Consider the following 21,006-nt stretch of genomic DNA (forward strand, 5'->3'; position numbering starts at 1 on the left):
TGGTTGGCGCTGGTATTGCAGCTCAGTGTTATAGAAATGAATGGATCTCAGCTTACATATCACCCATGATAAATGGTCAGGTGTGGAGATTTTGGAAAGAAAGCAGCCATGTTTTTCAACCTACGGACAACCCCATTTAAGATGCGCTAAACTGTGGACAAATTTGTGCCTTAAACAATTGGTGTCCCTGAGATAATGATGTCTGCAGAAGCTTACAATTTCTCATCTAGTCTAGCACTGAGGGGCATAAATATTAGAGGGTCTGAACCTGCCCCCTGAGCTGGATAGTGGTGGATGTTATATTCACAGGATACATTACTACCCTCCTTAGTCTGTGCATATTATCCAATGCAACATCAAACGGCTGCAGAGATTTGCCCAAAAAGCGCTGGATTTTAAATGAACGCCCCAATCCTCCCATCCCGCGCTGAGCTATTTCCTCATGCTGGAAATAAAATATGAGATTATTAAGTTAATGTACATTGTGACAACTGTATATATTAGCTGCGATGATACCCGAGCACTCGGCAGATTGAGATAAACTCTATAACGTCGTCTGCCGCGCTCTAAAACGTGTTTACAGTACAATATTAATGGGGAAAACCAACCTGAGCTGACGGCGATTAACATAAAACCAATCAAGGTGGGACCGTAGCACCGCAGGACTCTTTAACCCTTTAACTTCCTTGCCTTGCAGAACAGCAAACCGGATTCCTTACTCAAGATGGAAGAGGAGCATAAAATACAGAAGAGCCCGTTTTCATCCATTAAGGATAGCAAGTTCAAGTTTTCCTTCTCTGGCAAGAAGCTGTTCAGGTAGGTGACATTGTGCATCAATACTCCCATCGGGCACCTTGAAATCAAACCACTATAGTACGTCCAACATTGCATCAGATTACATCAATGAAAATCAAAGCCAAGCATGATGAACCAGGGACACTAGCTCATAGATACAGGCACTGTGACTGTGGTCATCTTCTTCTATTTGTTATCCATGGCCGCCTTCCTTCTAAAATGAATTTTACATGATGCTAATGAGACAAAAGGGGTCTTGCCAGTGCCCCTTTCTGCTGTAGCTTCACAGGCCGTTACACTGTGCAGGGGCACTTCCCCTCTCCCACCATGTGCTGAAACTTTCTCCACTCCGGTGAGATTACATCAGGATGTAAGGGAGCAGGGGGAGGTTGAGTGTTGGGGGATCACTGGACCCTTTTCATCCAATGAGTGGCCTCTCTGGACACCGAGGTTTCTACAGTTTTCTAGGAGACTTCACTTTTTGTGTTGTCCCCTGGTCTGAGGAGTCCAGTCTTGGGACAAAGAGGGTCCTGTAACCACCTGTAACCTATGATCAGGTGCAGGTTAACACCTGGAGTACTGGAGTGACATGGGGGCTGGAGTGGGGCAAGTATGTATACTTTTTTTCTTACACCAACCTCTTTAATCGCAAGTACAGGTTCCTTGCCCTACATTTGAATGGAGCTAAAGTCGACTTGACATTTTTGTCCAAAGGTTTACACTGCCTCATTACAGATCCTTAAATGGGTTTTCCCACCATACAAGTTTGGCCCTATCCTCTGAATAGGGCCTAACTTGCAGATCGGTGGAGGTCTCAGTGATGAGATCCCCACAGGTAATGAGTTACGAGGGGTTCGACGTACCTCCATCAGACTCCTCGTCGCTCCCCGAAATGAATGGAGCAGGTGGGCGCGCATGTTTGTGGTGCCTCATTCATCTCTGTGGAGCTGAGTGCTGCGGATAGATGACTATATCTAGACTTTGATCCATTTCTTGTATTATATTTTTTCACAGTCACAAAGGGATCAAGCCCCAGAACAGTCCCAGTATCTTCGGATCTTTGCAGAATTTCAAGGATGACAAAAACAAACCGATCAGGGATGAGTACGAGTACGTCTCCGATGACGGGGAGCTGAAAATCGACGAGTTTCCAATCAGGAGAAAGAAAACGACAACAAAGAGGGAATTATCATGTAAGATGTTATACAGATAAATAGAGCATGTATTCATTATTTAAGCGATTCAGATGTGGGAGAGATGATGCGGCCCCTTCCTACCTTTCCTCTTGGCTCATTGTATCCCAAAAATCTGATACACTCTCTCTCCTGATCTATCCACCCTATATGTGCTGCCACCCAGTGGTTGTGTTGTGCATTGCAGGATGTCAAGCGTTTTTCTAGCATGTCGTGATATCCTATTGAATAGGGTCCATAATTAATTTTAGCTAATTTAAGGGTAAACACCTCTTTGTACATGATTATTTTTTGTGAACCCATTAACCTTCCATTGACTTTTATTTTTATTAATTTTCAATGGGTATATTGAATTAAAGGGGCTCAGTCAACAGATTTGACTCCATTAGAGATAGATAGAGATAGAGATAGAGATCCATTAGCACATAGAAACATGTAACATATTAAAGATAAGAATCTCATCTTTCAGATCACATTGGGCTTGTAATCCAGGCAGTTAAAGACATAGTTGGAAATATGAGCTCCAGATTTAAGTCCAATTCCCGTCCTATTTCTTTAACCGCCTCTATCTCTGGTTATACAGCTCACAGAACCGATTCTTATCTTTAATATGATATAAAGTTCTATTCAACAGAAGATCGAGGCTTCTGATGTGACTCTGTCCTTGCAGCTTCTTAACATGACTCTTCTCAGACAAAATAGGCCTCTTCTCTCCTCCTTTTCACATAACTGTGAAGGAGAATTGTTTTATAGGTGAATGGGTGAGACCTCACATCAAAGAGGGAATTCTAGAAATAACATTTTATACCCTGAGGGGGGCTGCTAGTTTAATGGGGTAAAACCTGGTGTCACAATAAAAATATATAAATGTAAATAAACTGTATATTTAAATATATTCCTTATTCTAGTTGTGTTATTCCATCTAGGATAAAAGTTTAGATGATCGCCCTCTGGTGGTAAAAGTGTGGATTACATGTTGTATTTCTGTCGATGACATCAGGCCATGTGGCATTGTTGTGAATACTCTGCAGCGTGAAAATGTCACATCAATATATCAAATCTAAAAGGGAACATGTAGTATATGTAGCAGAACAGATACTTTATTCACTATAACATATTATATTATTCATTATAATATATAATATTCAGCTATTTCTCTTCATCCATGTTTATTGTTGTCCACAATCGTGCAGTAACAACAACTAAGATGTGATTCATTGTTTGTCCAGTTTTATCAGATGTAAAGGAGACCCCACCCCTGGTACCGGCCAAGAAACCCAAAGTCCTGGAAAAGAAATACAAGGTAGGAAACCTGTCACATGTCCCTATTGCGGCTGCAATTCATGATAAATGAGTGTAGGCACACGCTTTATAATAAAGTCAGTTCTGCCAGTCTGTGTAGGTATAGCCATGTATGCACAAAACTCTAACACTTTTACTCCACGTTCTCTACTATCTCCACCTCCTGGAGTAAGATTTCCATAGTCACTTTTTTTAAGGAAGTTGCATTTGATAAATCAGGTGTACAGAAAAGGAGAAAAGGGTCAAAATGTCTAATATAAAAAGTCTAATTACCTTATTTTTGTGACTTTTTGACACCAGAATTTTGGAGTGCAGGGCATGATGAATTTCATTCTGTGTGTAATTTAAGCAAACCCTTCCCTATTAGATAAAATGAAAATTATATTAGGTTCCTCTGCTATGAGCTAGAATGGATAGACTTTGGCCACCGTGTGATACTAGCATAGTCAGCTGATTAATATATCCAATAATGTATATATTACATTGCTAGATAGCATATTAAAGAAACAAGGGGAATGTTCCAGCTCACCTCCAGCCTCTATATGTTCCGGAAACGGCACAGACTTCACCCCGTTTGTTGGGGTAAGATTGCATATGAAAAGAATTCGACAATCCAGCCAAATTCCAGGAAAACTTCACGACTTTATTTGGTCAAATTCATATTTCCACAGCATTGTTTTCAAAAAATCCCTTCTTAATCCAACGCGTTTCGAACGGATTAACCGTGGTGTACCTGGGGTTAAAGATCACCAGTTTAGGCCAGACACTGTAAGGTATTGGTCCTGGAGAGCTGTGTAGTCATACCTTTGTGTATGTAGTATGTGTATGTAGTCAAAGGTCTATGAAAAGTGACCTTATAATCCAGCTCTGCAGCTCTTGCTATGGCTCTGGATAGGTCTTCCAGCCTGAAGAGCTTCCTGCTCTCTGCGCTGTGCTGCTCTACAGCCCCTTCACTCTGCTAGGAGTAGAAGCTTTATCTGATTTTAGTTGGATCCATACAGCAGTCACTCAGAGGAGAGAGGAGGGGCTGTGGAGCAGCTCATTGCTAAGAGCAGAAAGCTCTTCAGGCTGAAAGACTCCTCCCAGAGCACCTACAGGAGCTGCTAACCTGGATTAAAAGGTTTACTTTTCACAGTCCTGCTGATACTTATTACACACATATACAAAGATATGGTTACACAGCTCTCCAGGGGCTATACATAGCAGCGCCTGCAGATTATTATGGTCAAAATGGATGGGTTCATTCTGTCTATGCCAGAATAATAACAAAATTGTATTGTTTTAAAAGGGGTTATCCAGGACTTGTTTTTTCTACTATAACATAAAAGGCATACCCCTTTTGGGTTGTTTTTTTTTTTTAGATGCATCCATAATAGTGATAATCTTTATTTATATAGCGCCATCAAATTCTGTATGGCTTTACAAATCATAGGGGACAAGTATAATATTCCATCCGATGACTAGTTCTGGCCTCTCATTTGGTACCAGGTACAGAGATGTAATATTGATATTCTGGACATAGAGCACTCCTGGTATACTGGAGAGGGTTAGTGTAATTTATAAGCCCATATTTTGCATGTGCCAGACCTGGTACCTTATCAAGGATCACTAAATATTCCACAAAGTAAAGCAGAGCGACAAGACGGCCTAGAGGACGCTTTGATCTTGTGGCACAAAGTGTATGTAGCGAGCTGTATGATCAGATCCTTAGATACAAGGAAGATTAGATGCTTCCTGGAAGGTTACAGCTCATCCCTGTCTCTTGCCGTACAGAGCGACGACTCCTCAGACGAGGGATCTCTGCACATCGACACAGAAGCAAAACCAGCCCGAAACTCCAAAGTGAAGAAGGACAGCGCAACCTCTGGGGGCATCCTGGACCTTTTGCAAGCAAGTAAAGAAGTCGGTGGCTTGGATTATAATTCAAACAGGTAGGTAATAACAGCGGGCCCAGAGCAAGACGTGCGAGAGGTGGTCATTCCCGGGATTTATCCGGATACACCGGAGGTGTGACAGCATCTGACAGCTTTATGTCTCATCCAGTGAGAACGCCTGCAGCCCGCGCCATATCCCGGCAGTAATAATCCAGGCCGTCTTACCCAAACTCCTCAGAATTTGTGTCACGGTGTTTAAAAGTGACAAGGAAATAACTATTGTTGCTTTCTTGTCAGAGTCCTGATACACCCAGGGCAAATGTCGGCTGTAGTTAGCTGTCCCAGTGGACAAATGTTGGCTGGTAAAAGCCGTCAGGGAGGCGATTTCTATCAAATCAGATAAATGCATTATTGCGGAAAGGCGCAGCAGTATAGACGCATGTATTTCATGGATAGAGCCATTCCGTATGATCTATATGTATTCACACATCACCTGGAGGGTTACGGACACAAATGGAATGGAAATACTTCATGGAGAAATTATGCAAATTAGCTCATAAATTCAAAAACATTGGCCCAGAGTCAAAGAAATTTTGCAAGCACATAGGGAAGGAATTATCAAGACTTTATCAGAATTTATCAGTACACCACTTTTCTGGAGTACCAGCCCTGAAATAGGTGCAATTCCTAGTGCATGGTAAGGAATTGCACCTTCTTGTGCCCCATCCACGCCTATTGGATGTAAATGGGGCCTGGCCGGCGGTGGAGTGGGTTGGCACAGGGGTGTTCCTACCAAATGCCGGCGCACAAGCTACAGCCTTTTCAGGCCCTTACTATAGGGCAATTTTAGATCATGCAGGGCCTGGTGTAGAACTGACCCCTGTCAGATTTATCAGGAGGCCAGAGCCTCCTGTTGATGGATAGCTGCTCTTGTCTGCATCCTGCCCCTCCCCCCTACATTTCAAGAACAGCTAAGACACAGGAACTTCCTGCCTGCCAGCCAGCAGCACTATGCAGAGACTTAAAGTATAATTGTAAAGTAAGGGGTTAAAAATAATTTGTGTAAATATCACTAGGCAATTAAAATTTGAGAACCTTCTTTCTTGGGAAAACCCCTTTAATGCAGCCTCCGAGGGAACAATGGACAAGGTGAGTATTTAATTATTTTATTTTTTTTTAACTCCATGCCTAAAAAACAAATAGGGCAATTTGGGATACTAAACCACCAGTCCATAATGACCTGTGGGCGGTTAAGGGTCCCAAGTCATTCTGACAAGTTCCTTTTAATGCAGTATATTACAAAGTTAATTATAATCAGCGGCTTTATTCATATTCAAAAATTTATTTGAAAGATTAGATTTAGGTATATAACATTATTCACATCAGCTGCTAATAAAAGGCATTAGTGGGGCGCAACATTAGGGGATAATATACCAGGTTTTATGACTGCTATTAAAACATATAGAGGCATCAGGTATCATCCTTCCTTCCTTCATTCATGAATGTAATGGGAAATTGCCGGCTGTCCTGATCCTGGATAAGAGTTTACATCTCTGCAGCTTGGCTAAATTACCTGGCCTCTTCCTATACGCGGTGGTTAATTGCACAGAGCTCCTGATATACCCGGCCGCAGCTCTTCCTGCAGGTTTGATGGTCTATTTCACCTACAATTACCTCTGGGAGGAATATAGGAGATCACTCACGGGAACAAGCTGCAGACTCTTGGCATGTGATGTGCCGATTCCTTCCCTCCCATCAATAAGTTAAATAAGGACATTGAGCTGGAAAAAGCAAACACTCAATTGGCATGTGAAGGCTGCATTGCTGGGCTGAGGGGTTCCATGTACTAGAAGTGCCATTTTTTTATAGTATTTAGCAAATCCCTCTGTAATATTATACTACCAGCTTCAGTATATGAAAGCCTTCTTAGCTCCGTCTACCACAGACAGATAAGGAGGCTAATGATTAACTCTTTCCAAACCTGGAGCATATCCTCTTAATGATTCCACTCTCGGAGGACATTAGATATTATCCAGATCGGTCTAAAAAAAGTCAATTACACACTTTTTCAGGCTCTTTTACCCCTCTGTATATCAGCTTTCTGTCCTGTATCCACTGACAGTAAACTGCTTAACCCCTTTACAACCAGCCAACTTAAATATATGCATTGGCTGGTGGTGAAGAGCTATATGGAGAGGGCTCCTGGATAAAGCCCTCTCCGTAAGCGGTTGTTGTCAGATGTATTACACAGCTGACACCTGTCGATAAATGCTGTGGTTGGTTCTGGCAGCAATTTCGGCAGTTAACCTGTTAGGTGCCATGGTCAAACCAGACTACAGCACCTAAGAGTGCTGCATATGGGCACCGCCATTTTAGATGGCCGATTGGCGACCCACATTTGGAATTTATTTCCAGCTCTCCAGTACATGGCACAGAATATTAAATGGAGCCACTGGAAAATACAATTTGCCTCGTAGATCTAAATCTCTCATAAAGGTTTTTTAAAGAAAACAAATCAAAAAGTTACTAAATTAAAAAAAGGTCATGCAAAAAACCTAATTAAAAAAACCCTTGGTCTTGAAGGGGTTACCGTATTTTCCGGACTATAAGGCGCACATAAAAACCTAGGATTTCCTTAGAAATCCAAAGTGCGCCTTATAGTCCGGCGCGCCCTAGTTACATAGGTCCCCGCTACCGGAGACAGCAGATCTCCAGTGGGAACTGCAGACCATGCGGCACAGACAACAGGCGCCATAGCGCGCACCAACTTCTGCCACGTGGTCTGCAGTTCCCGCTGGAGATCTGCTGTCTCCGGTAGCGGGGACCTATGTAAGTAGAGTCCACTGCCATCCTCCACCTGAAGGGACCCCCTTCCCCACTCACCTCTCCGGTCTCCGCTCCGGTCGGTCTCCGCTCTGCCACGCCCCCGGACCTCCGCCACGCCCCCGACCCTGCGCCTTATAGTCCGGTGTGCCTTATATACGGAATTATTCCATATATAAGACGTTTAGTACTGATGCGCCTTATAGTCCGCACCGGAAATATATAATGGCCCGGAAATACGGTAAATAAAGAAGGAAGAAAGTGGTAAAGAAGGACACGGGAAGAGATTCTAAAATGTAGTTACAAGTTTAGCAATGCTTTAAAGTGCTTATATCCCACTGATACAAAATTATTACATGTATTAATATAAGCGGAACCAGAGAAAAACAGGAAGGGTCGGATGGTAGAAGAAAGTTGTGTTGTAGCCATTCTTTGTGTTCTGCTCCACAGTCAGCCCCCGGCATCACCAAGCACACAAGAAGCAATACAGGGCATGTTGTCCATGGCTAACCTGCCTTCTGACTCCTGTCTACAGACGTCGTGGAATACAAACCAGTCTAAAAATAACTCCATATCAGCCCAAAACTCCAAGAAATCCGGCAACAACAAGTGCGCAAGCAAGCGAGTCAGCAAGAAAGCCCCAAAGAACAACATCAGCGTGGACGACTACGAGGAGCAGGACAACTTAGGAGCGTGCTTTAAAGACTCCGACTTTGGTAAGATGCGTCATCTGAATACATACTCCCGGCATGAGTGTATTGTCACTATGCACCATGGCCTAAAACAGGTTTGGAGGATTTATGTTTTGACGAAAAACCACTTTAAAAATAAAGATCCTGGTACAGTGGTTACGATGGCCTATTTTATGTAAGCCCATCAGTGGGACCCGGCTCCACATCCACATTGAAGGGCATCGGGGTTCTCCTTACATTTGGCAGTGGTCGTGCCGAATATTGCAGCTCATTTATTCAAATAAGAAGAATAAAGATTCAGAGAGCTGCAATATCAGAAACAGTAGTATATAAGGAAAATGGAGTACCAGCACGCAAATAAAAAAATCTTTTTTCCCTTTTATTTGGAATTATACACTTTTGTAGTGTTTAGTTTTTCACGATCACGGTAAATGTGGGTTCCATCTCTTTCCGTGGCGTTTTACGACTTCCTGTTTATACCCACTGAGGCCAGCACATTGGGGGAGATTTATCGGATGTGTCAGAGGTAAAACTGTTCTACTTGCCCATGGAATCCAATCAGAGATCAGCTTTCATTTTATAAACAGCTGTGGGAAAATGGAAGCTGAGCTCTCATTGGTTCTGATAAATCTCCCCCATTGTATTTATAATGCGTAGACGCTAGTGCTATTTGGTTATGACTAAATAACACCCATTATCACCCATTTTCCCTTTTTCCTCAAGTGATCACCTGTATTTTTAACAAGTCTTAGAAAAAATGGAAAACTACTTTTTACTAACATATTTTTCATCCGAGTGCTGGAACTCCTTCTAGAAAAAGAACCTCTTTTTTTTACTACTTTTTTTTTGGATCCGGACCAGTATTCCCTGTTCAGAGCACCCCTTGCTGACCATCTGCATTAAGGTGTTCAATCATGATTTTTGTACCAGAAACAGCCACTACAAAATGTACAGAGCTTTTTTTGGTACAATAATGACTTCTGGGGCACAAGGACTCCCCCATTATAGGAGCCAAGATGAGATAAAATGTATAGGGCAAGAAGTGAGTACTGTGAGGTAAGCCGCATAGAAATACTTGGGGGAGATTTATCAGAAATGTCTGAAGTAAAACTGTAAACCAATCAGAGATCAGCTTTAATTTTGAACATTTCTCTGGGAAAAAGAAAGCTGAGCTCTGATTGGTTTCCATGAGCAACTAGTACGATTACCTCTGATACATCTACAGGCAGGGGACATTACATACAGTTAAATAACAAACTATCAGACTCCTCATTCTAAATGCTATGTACTGGTGACAGTCCGCAAAATCTGGACCAGACCCCCAATATATGATTTATAGTAGTGGTCTTCTCATATTGTATTATGCGCTCCCTTAGGCTCCTGGGCCCATGTATGTGACTACGTTCTCCACAGTCATATGGAATAGATGTCTGTGCGCATATGTCTACTGGAAACCGCCAGCACGTGCATACTCCCCATCACAGTAATGGCAAGGGTTTATTGTCCTGTAGCATTGCATTGCATAAACATGGCCGCCAGATTTTGGACGACAGGGGGACGTTTTTGCGACTGCAGGACCGGTTGTTCTCTTCTTCTCCTCGTATTGACGTGCAGTAAAAGTAATATAATTTAGTTTGTTTAATGTTGTGAACTCAATTTCTTTCTCAAGGCAAATGAATACGTAGGAGTCGGCGGATTCTGCGCTCGCATTAGGCAATAGCTCTCCTTTAATTTAAAGCTCCATTTGCGGTTGAAATCAGAAACAGCCGGTGGTCTGATGTAAATAGATTTAGGGTTTCGCCTCCAGTGGTGAGCACAGGCGTCTCCAGACTTCATTGCCGACTCTTTCTGAACAATAATTGAGGACACCCAGAATACAAGAGAATTTAATAATATTTTAAAATGTTTACGGACGATAATGCATTTCCTGCATTCCTCCCTGCGCCATGTAATGGGCTTTCTGGATGTGAATAAGAAGTGCTTTATGGAAGGGACGGCAATAGTTCAGAAACGGGAGACAGATGCATGGACTCTACACTAACCTGAAACACGTAAAATACACCAAAATCTCCTCCATTAGAATTTTGATCCTTTTTTAAAAATAAATGTTAGCAATATGTAAAGAAACATTCTCTCTGTCCTGGAAGCTCCACCATTAAAGTGACTGCGAGAAGCTGCAAGATAACCGGCTGGAGCAGCAGCGGTGGCGGTCTACCCAGTTGTTACACTCCGCCTCCTTTTTCTTTTTATCAGAATTGTTTAGATTTCCAGGCATAAAGTTCCTAATTTTTCTCAACAATCTGTCTTTTGAGAGCTAATTTTACTTTAGTCTTTATGCAGATGAGCTTTTCAGTGAACAATGTGCACCATTTCACTCCTCCAAAGAAAGCTATGTTATCGGAGTATACATAAGTGGAACATGTAATAATATGTGCACAATGCTTCAACTCTTACATAGGGGACATCAAGGCACATTAAAGGGATATTTACATGTCAGTCAGTACCCGTAACGGCCAAGTGGGCCGCACTAAACCATCAATGGGATATGGTGAAAAACCCACATTGTGGCATATGTTTCTAGAGGAGATAAGTATTAGGCACAGCATGTCCTCCCTCTTCCTATACAATGTCAGAGGTCCATCATAAAATACCAGTGTGCCCGGCCCCTACAAGATGCCAACCTCTTCTTCTTACCATCATTTACAATCCGATATCTACATGATACTCAGATATGTGATCTGTTGTGGGGGTTGAAGCCTCTGGGGAAAAACAATTCAAAAATTCCCAAATTTTGACATTAGAAGTATATTCACCAAAGTTGTTTCTAAGGATTATTATTTCCTTTGGATGAGGTCACCATTTTTATGTGTTTTATAGTTTGTCTTGTATTGTTGTTTTAGACCACTCATTTCCATCATGTCATCTCTTGTGGACTGTAGTTGTAGTATATTGAGTCTGCAGTTGTGCTCCAATCACTTTCCTCATTCCACCCACTACATGGTAGCTATACACCTACTGTAGATTCAGCACTGCCAAGTGTGCCATCCGCCATGCCCATTACCACTGGTCATATTTTGTTATTTTAATAGATAAAAATTTCTCAAAAACGAAACACTATTTTTAGTGGACTCCTTTAAACATCACTTTACTGAAAATAAACTTAACTAGGGCTTGTTATATTGTATGCAAGGATGTTCCTATTCAGTCACTAAATATTGTGAAAAGTTAATACACTAAGTCTATTATACACAAAATATTTAGTGCATTTTTTGAACTGAATACTCCTCAAAGGGAACCTGTCACCAGGGACCTCATTTTTACTAAAAAGAAGTTCCAGAAGCCCATTACAGCTGCATTGCACATACATATGGCTTTCTGCTTTCTCTAAGCATTTGCTTTACAATATAATTGCGTGTTATAACTTACGTTGCACCCTGACACCCAGACTGTTCCGAGTCTCAGTTTTGTTTTGGTTTGGATGCATTTAAAAAAAAAAAAAAAAAACATGTGATTTGTCTGTGCTGCTCCCTCCTCAGCTCTCAGCCCCCACCTTTGTGCTCATCTAGAGCTCCTCCCTTCTGCTCCTTCACTCACACAGGGACAGAGCTCACAGGCTGGTGAGCTGACATCAGTGGAGGAGGGTGGAGCTGTACAGGATCACAAAGGTGGGGGCTGAGAGCTGAGGAGTGAGCAGCACATGTTCACACATGTTTTGTCTTTTTTAATGCATCCAAATTTAAGCAAATGTGGGATTCGGAGCAGGATTCTCTCAGCGTGCAAGGTAAGTTAAAACAAAAACAAAATTCTATTGCAAATGAACAGAAAAAGCAGAAAGACATCTTGGCAATGCAGGTGCAATGGGCTTCTGTAACCTGTCTTTAGTGAAAATGAGGCCCCCGGTGACAGGTTCCCTTTTAAAGGGTTTTTCCAAGAATATTTAAAACACTCAGCCGCCCAGTGTGGAGGAAAAAAAAATACACATAATTAACCTGCCCCAGCATCATTCTGGATGTTCCATGGGTTCACAGGACCCACTTCATTCGAAGAGTGACCTCCTCGGACCAGGGGACAGTACTGGAAGTGAGGTCCTGTGTTCAAGGAGGCCAGTGGGTCCTGTAAACCCTCCACCCAGAACTTCTGCTGTCAAGGACTGAACTAACAAATGAAAGCTCCAGGGCAGGGTAAGTATGTCTTCTTTTTTCCTTCTCCCTACCCAGCCACCTGGGGGGTTTCCACGTTTCTGTAAAACTCCTTTAACACTAGGGATATAGGAGATGAAATTGCAATAGCTAAATACTGAGATTTACAAATCACTTAAAAGGTAATTAAGGAGTCGTCCTGCCAATCAAAAACAGAAAAAAGGGTAAGGATGCAGTAGTCTTAAGTAATAAAAACAAGTCTTGCCCACCTCATCCATCCCTCTATCCCCATGCCCCCATCCAGTCAGTGGGTGACATCATCTCACAACCTTGGTCAGTGATTGGCTGAGGCAGGAGGTAGTAACCATTGGGGGAGCACAGGCTGCCATTGGCTGGCTCACAGAGTGCACCTCCCACTGGTTCTGGTCTCCCTCCATACTGCCTGTATATACAGCAGCATACGGCGCACAGCCCATATTTTATACATTCCCATAGACTTCTTTAGGGCATACAGAAACACATGAGAAATATGACGTTTTTTTACGTCTCGAAAACGGAACGCTGCACAATACGGGCAATGAAATGGATTTCCCATTGAAATAATTGGGGCCATATTCCGCTTATATACGGCCATTTTCATACGTTCGTATGCATGAGGAATGAGGAGAGGTGTGCTGGAGAGGAGGAGGGATAAGCGCTGCTCACCCCTTCCCTCTTTATAGGCCACAAACATGGGGAAAGATGGAGCACGCTCTATCTTTTCCCCATATAGGGTACGGTACAGTGCCATGCGTGTGGCACCGTACCTCTGGTGGGTCGCTATAGCTGTCGATGGGGACGTATATCTGGCCGCTAACTTGCAGCCGCATATACATCCCAACAGGGCGTGTGTAAAATTATTAAATTTTAATTCTCCATAGCCGAGCAGTGAAATAATGGGATCGCTTCTCCCAGCTACAGAGAGTGATTTTTGATATTAGTAAATTTCTATTCATGCAGCTCCCGAATACAATTTTTTTCCCATAGTAGCAGCAAAATTGGAGCATCTCTTTAAATAGATAAGTGCAGCAAATTTCCCAGGTGATTTGCTGTCTAGATTCATCTTGTGTCCTTATAACACCCAGGATAATTGCTCACCATTTGTATTGGAGATTGTGCAGTACGCTCCAGTAACACTGATCTCTGTTTGTGTAGTTTACCCATCTCTCGAGTCAGACGAAGACAATCCAGTGTTCAAATCTCGATCACGGAAGAGAAAATGTTCTGATGATGCTCCATATAGCCCCACAGGTGAGCAGGCATCTCTGTATAGACCCCCCACTACTATGTCTTTGTCTAAAGCACAGCAGTGTTTTTTCAGTTTAGCCAAGACACCAAAACACACATAATATTATTCTAACTAAACACTAAACATAAATTGTATCACCTCTTAGGATTTGTAAAAAAAATTTTTCACACTTAATTTTTGTCTTTTTTTTTTTTTTTGTCAAAGCACCCATACCATCCGAATCATCACATAAGTCATTGGTGCAGTGGATCGCTAAAATGTAATATTGACTGTATCATCACTGCGAGGATGATGTGGACATAACTGAAAAAATGCTGCTGCTGGTGGGTTGTTAGTAGTTGGAGTGACCTAAAGGGGTTTTCCGAACATTCTAAAATCTAGGATCTGTTTACCAGATGATTCCGCCGCGATTATTAGTCTCCTAATTTTGGACAGCTTTGTGCTTTGCCTTTGTTTTAGTGCTGCCAGGGCTTGCATGGTGATTTCTTCCATAAACATTACTTATAGAAGTCTGCATGCCCCCCCCTTCCCCCTGTAAGGAGGTCCGGTTATTACTCCTTTTCTGTTCTGCTGGCCACCATGGGAAACACAACCCCACTGGACAGTGGAGGGAGAAAGCCAGAAAGTGGTGGAGCTTAGAGGCATGTAAAAAGTGACCTCCTGTACAGTACATCAAGGAGAGGGGAGATAATGACATGATTGGGAGGTATCTTCATAAATTTTGGGTCACGTAAGGCACTTGCTCCATTTAAAAAAAAAAAAAACACGGAAAACCCCTTTAATTAGGTACAGTATGGAAATGTAACAAAATGACAACTCGGGTGACAGAACTGTAACTTTCTAACATGCTTTCTGCTACAAGTTCTGTAACAATTTTTGGATCCATTTCCTTCATCCCCATTTCCAAAATTGCTCCCATGTGATGACTAGCCGGGGGGTTAGATTTTATCATAAAGAAATAGAAAAAAAGAAAACACAGCCTCATGGTGCAGATCATGTTCTATACAGTAATTCTGCAGGGTGTGGCAATTCTGGTGGAATAATGGTCACCTACTTTGGCTGATACATCTAGCGATGTGGGTGCAAAAGAAAATTCAGGTACTGAATTGTCCAAGTGGTATATGGAGTGCAAAATAAGAGGGGTAATGAATGGTGTGCTACGTGGTGTAGGTAGTCATCAGTAGCGTAGGCCACATGTCCCAGTAATATCAAGTACTATTTGATTCAGTGGGCTACACGTTTCCATCCTGGAACAGCATCTTCTTCAGGCCATTATGCAGTAATTTAAAGCAGATAAAAACGTATGTAGCTTCATACTGTAGTAATAAAGGTATTAAATAAAATTAGGATTAGTGTAGTGGTGGTCGACATGCCTTTCCGCAATGACCATAAACAAGACATGCCAGGTTTAGGAGAGCATGCTTTTCTTCTTTATGGTTGGCGGATGCTTTAAAAATGATAAAAGAGCTTATACTCGTCTTCCTCCATGCTCCTCTTCAACCACGCTGTCACCTCCGGTCTGTCTCTATACATAGTGTGGTCATCCCAACCACAGTCGCACATTTTGGCATTGCCCACTGGTCCTATATCCATGTCTATAACTGGGTCTCTACTTATAGCTTTAAATTCGCTATAAATATGTTAGCTCTTTTGATTGCATTAGACCCAGGGCATTTAAAATGAAGCCTTTCATCATTATTGTTTTCCCCATATATACTTCTTTATATCATGTAGACCTTTAATTGGTCTTTGCTCCCTTTATTTAACCCAGACGTATCCTTACAATGGAAGGCTACAAGGTATCCCACATACAGTGGGATATGTTCTCTGGTTCTGCCAATACCCCCCAAAAATGGGGTTCCCATTGCCGATACTGTTGATGACAATGGGGTTCTGTTTTAACTAATTGATGGAGCGAGGGACAGGAAAGCATGGTGGTCGATACTCTTTTTCATGGTCTATAAGAGTGCCTGAGAAAGCTGAGCACCAGGCTCAGTGATGGCTGACACTCCCATCTTATAACCGGATGCCTGTGTGCCCCTCACTGATCAGATTGTTACTCCCTAACCCTTAAATCATTCATGGATCAATGTGCCCTAATGTGTATGGCCAGCTTTACCCAAAAATATTTGAAAGGGTTTATTAGCTGTGCAGTTATAGCTATTACACAGTCACAGTTGTTCCCATATCTGGGGAGCTATACTCATATCCTTTGGTAATCCATATCAAATGGGCCCACAAAAAAAAAAAGAGTTTCTGAACTTTGGTTTCCCTCAAGAAGCCCCCAATATTTTTATTTTTTTAAAGCTTTAAACAGAACGTCATCTGTCCTTTCTTATGGAAAGCTGTCATCTTGAAGGGGTTGTGTAGAAAAATGTACTGTATACAGGATTTCACAAAAAGTTAGGGTTGGTAGAATACCTCACAAAATACACATCCGATAAAGAAACTAATATATATGTGTCAGATATTATTCAAAAATCTATCCAATGATACCAAACTAGGCCCCCTATGCCCCCCCACCTGGGGATGAGGCGGGAGGCAGGTTTAAAATTTTAAATGGGAACCCCCATTTTTGTATTGCAGATTCAGATTCCTCAAGAAAAATGACATTGATTCAATCTTCGATTCAAGTCATTTTCTTGACAGATGGTGGTGTAATCTCTGACATGATTAAAAAAAAAATGTGGGGAAATGTGACAAATTGAGTCCCCGGCCTCTCACACATCGGGGGCTGGTGTATTGGGAGTCCCCGCCTCTCACACATCGGGGGCTGGTGTATTGGGAGTCCCCGCCTCTCACACATCGGGGGCTGGTGTATTGGGAGTCCCCGCTTCTCACACATCGGGGGCTGGTGTATTGGGAGTCCCCGCCTCTCACACATCGGGGGCTGGTGTATTGGGAGTCCCCGCCTCTCACACATCGGGGGCTGGTGTATTGGGAGTCCCCGCCTCTCACACATCGGGGGCTGGTGTATTGGGAGTCCCCGCCTCTCACACATCGGGGGCTGGTGTATTGGGAGTCCCCGCCTCTCACACATCGGGGGCTGGTGTATTGGGAGTCCCCGCCTCTCACACATCGGGGGCTGGTGTATTGGGAGTCCCCGCCTCTCACACATCGGGGGGGGGGGTGGAATGTCAGTCTGAGCCTCTAACATCAGAGAGCTTGATTAACTTAAAGGGGTTAAAGGTCAATTGCATAATATCACATAATATTACACACACATTACCAAAAAACATGGGGTGAAATGACCAACCCCCCTCTGAAGATAAGGATTTTTCTTGTTGCCTACAAAGATTTCAAATATTGAATGCTCTACATCAAGTGCTCAAATTTGGTCACACTGGAAGAACTTTGAAAAAGGGGATGTTTTTGATAAATGCACATCAGAAATCTGAAAATGTAGGCAATATTTTTCAATGTTTTTGCACACATTTCGATTTTTGGCAATCACAGCGCCATCTGTCACCAAAATTGAAAAAGACCAAGTTAAAATCACTGTAATGTTTTCAGGGGAATTCAAATCTGCAATAAAAAAGGGGGTTCCCATTTAAAATTTTAAAGTTGTCCCCTCCCCCAGGATTTTCGACAAATATTTAACACATTTTTAATTTTTAAATCCGATTTGTATTTTGCGAGATATTTTACGTTCCCAAACTTTTTGTTATGCTGGGTATAGCACTTTATTTCTAATTGGGGTTTTGCCTTTTATCCTGGGAGATGGTCTTGTGGATTGAATGACTATGTAAAGGTCCTCGCATGTTATCCTATTCGTCCCTTATTACATGTTTATCATTTAGCGAGAGTTGGCCCCACCGTACCGCGGCAAGACAGACCTATCCGTGAAGGTACGAGAGTTGCCTCTATTGAAACGGGACTTGCAGCTGCTGCAGCCAAGTTATCCCAGCAGGTGAGACAACGTAACCGTCTCTCTTACACCTTGTGTGTGGGGAAACCCACAGCCCCCAAACCTCTGAATATAATATTTCATGTATAGACACATTACTAATAAGGCCACTTAGAAGAAAACATTTAGATGTAACCCAAGCTTATTGAATCAAATTTAGTAAATTTGCTCAAAATTGATGCAAAAATTATTATCAATATTAAAAAAAAAAAAACATTTCTTGAAAATAAACAATTCGGCTTGATGGAATGGTAATGACATAGGTTTTCCCACCTTTGACATCTATGACATGTCAGTCACAGCTCTCCGATCTGGAGGACACCATTGTCCATTGAAACCTTCCATTGACTTCTATGCATGAAGGGCTACAGCTCCAGTGAAAACGGGAACCAGGACCCTGTTGTTTGAAAGGTCAGTATGGTTCCCGACTTTTTAACACGTATGGGTATAACTCAAGGCTTCTCAGACTTTTATTTCTACGGGGTCTTTCCAGTCAAAACATGGTGCAACCAGAAGAAGTCTGCATCCACATAAGCACCACATAATGATAACTCCTTTCCATCTCCCGAGGGCGTCCATACAATAGAAGGAGCCTACATGACTGCTCTGACTTACGGGGATGAGCATCTACACGCGTTTGATCCTATTGCCCTTGCTGTTTGATGGTGAGAAGCTCTTCTAGACTCCGGAATCCAAAGCAATCGTGTAGTAGGCATAAAGGATTGACATGGAAGTTCCATGATGTGGGGAAATACAAAAAAACAAGCCCTCTTGAGTGTCAAAACCTTCATAATTGGGAAATGGGGGGGGTCTTAGTTTGATCTTTGTAGACCTTTATATATGGCTCTGAGTTTGAGAAGCACTGGTATATCCAATTATCATGTGGTATATGTCAAAATTGGGAAAACTCACTAATATGCAATGTCCGTCCATGGATCCCCATAGAGTTCCATTTTTGGTAGTGCACTTTCTGTTATTTATAGCTGAAAATATGCCATGTAGCACTATATAAATAATGGAAGCTACATGTGGGGCTTAACCTTAGAAATAGTCTAATTATAAAAAATAAATATTTTAAAAAAAACATACAAACCCCCCCACAAAAAACAGTGGCTTTAAATGTGTTATATCAGACTCATATGGTATCAGTTGATAACACCCTTCACTGTAACTTATCATTGCAAGTGCCCACTTTACACACTTCCCCTACCCCCCCCCTTCAAAAGCTATTCCCATCACGTGCATTATTATGTTATAGCTTTGTTCTTTTGCTTATGTGTGCGCTTCACTTCCTATCACTCCTCTTTGCTTTACTTTGACTTTTTTCTTTAATTACAAAAAAAAAAAAAATTTTAAACCATCAAATAATTTATGTACAAAAAAATTCCCCCCTTGGATTATATATTTTTTTAACTCCTTACATGACACACTAAAATATAATTACTAAATATATTTACCATAAAATCCGTCATGATAAACCATTGGCACTTATTCATAGATCCAGGCACTGACTGTGGGAATATTTTTCTGTTTGTTACCCATGGTCTCCTTCCTTCTAAAAATCTACTTTTATTATTATGTGAATGATCCTAAAGAACTATGGGGCACATTACCAAAGCCCCTCCATGCTTCATAGTCTGTTACACTGTGCACCACATCCCGCTCCCTCCGACTACTGCTACTTACACAGTGGGAGGTGGGGTAAGTGCTGAGGGAGCAGGGGGGAGCATGTTACAGCCTGTGAAGCTACAACACAGAGGGGCATAATTAACACAATTAATGAAATTGATTTTAGAAGGATGGAGGCCATAAATAACAAATATAAGAAGATTACCCCATAGTCACGGTGCCTGGATCTATAAGTGCCCCTGGTTTTTCATGCTTGGTTTTGATGGCAGAATTTCTTTGAGCTACCAGGTAGAGTATGAAATGTCCCTTCTAGAATTCCCTCTTATGTGAAATCTCAAACATTTACCTATAAAAAAAAAAAATCTCCACCAAAGTCTTGTGAAAATCAGAAGAGTCCAATTTGGCTGAGATAAGCGAAGTGTAGAGGCTACAGGCGCAGTGTCACTTCTAGGTGCTAGAGCACCGAAGATATTGGCATCTGAACTGCGGTTTTACGATAAGAATCTCATCTTTCAGATCACATCAGGATTGTTGTTCTGTGAGCTACAGAACCAGAGATACAGACAGTTAAAGTCATGGTTGAAAATGAAACTGCAGATAAAGATCTAGTTCCTTTTTTAACCGGTTCGCGACCGCCCGCCGTGTATTCATGGCGGCGGTCGGGTTGCGCTGCATGGAGAGGGCTCACGGGCTGAGCCCTCTCCATAGACGGTAAGTCTTTGCTGTATATTGCAGCACAGGCTTACCAATAACACCCGCGATCGGTGCTAGCACAGCAAAGCTGCCGGCAGCCTCAAAAAGATAGCGGCGCATGGGCGCCGCCATCTTACCTGGGATCGCCGCTCCCCGTGATGTCATCGGGGAACGGCGATCCGTCTCCATGGTATTCCGAAGACCCGAGGCTATTTTGTTTTAACCCCTTCATTACAATGTGCTGATAGCACATTGTAATGAATGAGGAGGAAAATCCCCATATACAGGCAGTCCCCGGGTTACATACAAGATAGGGACTGTAGGTTTGTTCTTAAGTTGAATTTGTATGTAAGTCGAAACTGTATATTTTATCATTGTAGTTCCCGACAATTTTTTTTTTTTGCCCCAGTGACAATTGGAGTTTCAAATTTTTTTGCTGTAATAGGACCAAGAATTATCAATAAAGCTTCATTGCAGACAATTTTAAGCTGATTATTGCAATCTGGGACTATTTTAAAGCATCCAGAGAGCTTCACCAGAGGTCACAGTGGGCAGAGGGGTCCGTCTGTAACTATGGGTTGTCTGTAAGTCGGGTGTCCTTAAGTAGGGGACCGCCTGTACTGCCATACTGTAGTATGGCAGTATATGATAGGATCGATCAGACAACCTAG

At 42.2% G+C, this 21,006-nt stretch overlaps 1 protein-coding gene across 7 annotated transcripts in view; it reads left to right on the plus strand.

Annotated features, from left to right (window-relative positions):
- The window catches only part of PHF2 (PHD finger protein 2), a 166,501-nt gene that overhangs the window by 134,042 nt on the left and 11,453 nt on the right, over positions 1-21,006 (plus strand). For 3 of the 7 annotated variants that reach the window (XM_072127434.1, XM_072127435.1, XM_072127437.1), the window contains exons 14-20: positions 698-816; positions 1,810-1,988; positions 3,218-3,291; positions 5,064-5,221; positions 8,438-8,703; positions 14,013-14,108; positions 17,907-18,016. In XM_072127434.1, the coding sequence (XP_071983535.1) occupies positions 698-816; positions 1,810-1,988; positions 3,218-3,291; positions 5,064-5,221; positions 8,438-8,703; positions 14,013-14,108; positions 17,907-18,016 (1,002 nt within the window). Of the gene's footprint in view, positions 1-697; positions 817-1,809; positions 1,989-3,217; positions 3,292-5,063; positions 5,222-8,437; positions 8,704-14,012; positions 14,109-17,906; positions 18,017-18,309; positions 18,425-21,006 lie in introns of all 7 variants that reach the window. The other 4 variants (XR_011850240.1, XM_072127436.1, XM_072127438.1 and 1 more) reach the window with 4 other exon arrangements.

The sequence above is a fragment of the Engystomops pustulosus genome, chromosome 10, assembly GCF_040894005.1.
Source record: "Engystomops pustulosus chromosome 10, aEngPut4.maternal, whole genome shotgun sequence".
NCBI lineage: Eukaryota > Metazoa > Chordata > Amphibia > Anura > Leptodactylidae > Engystomops > Engystomops pustulosus.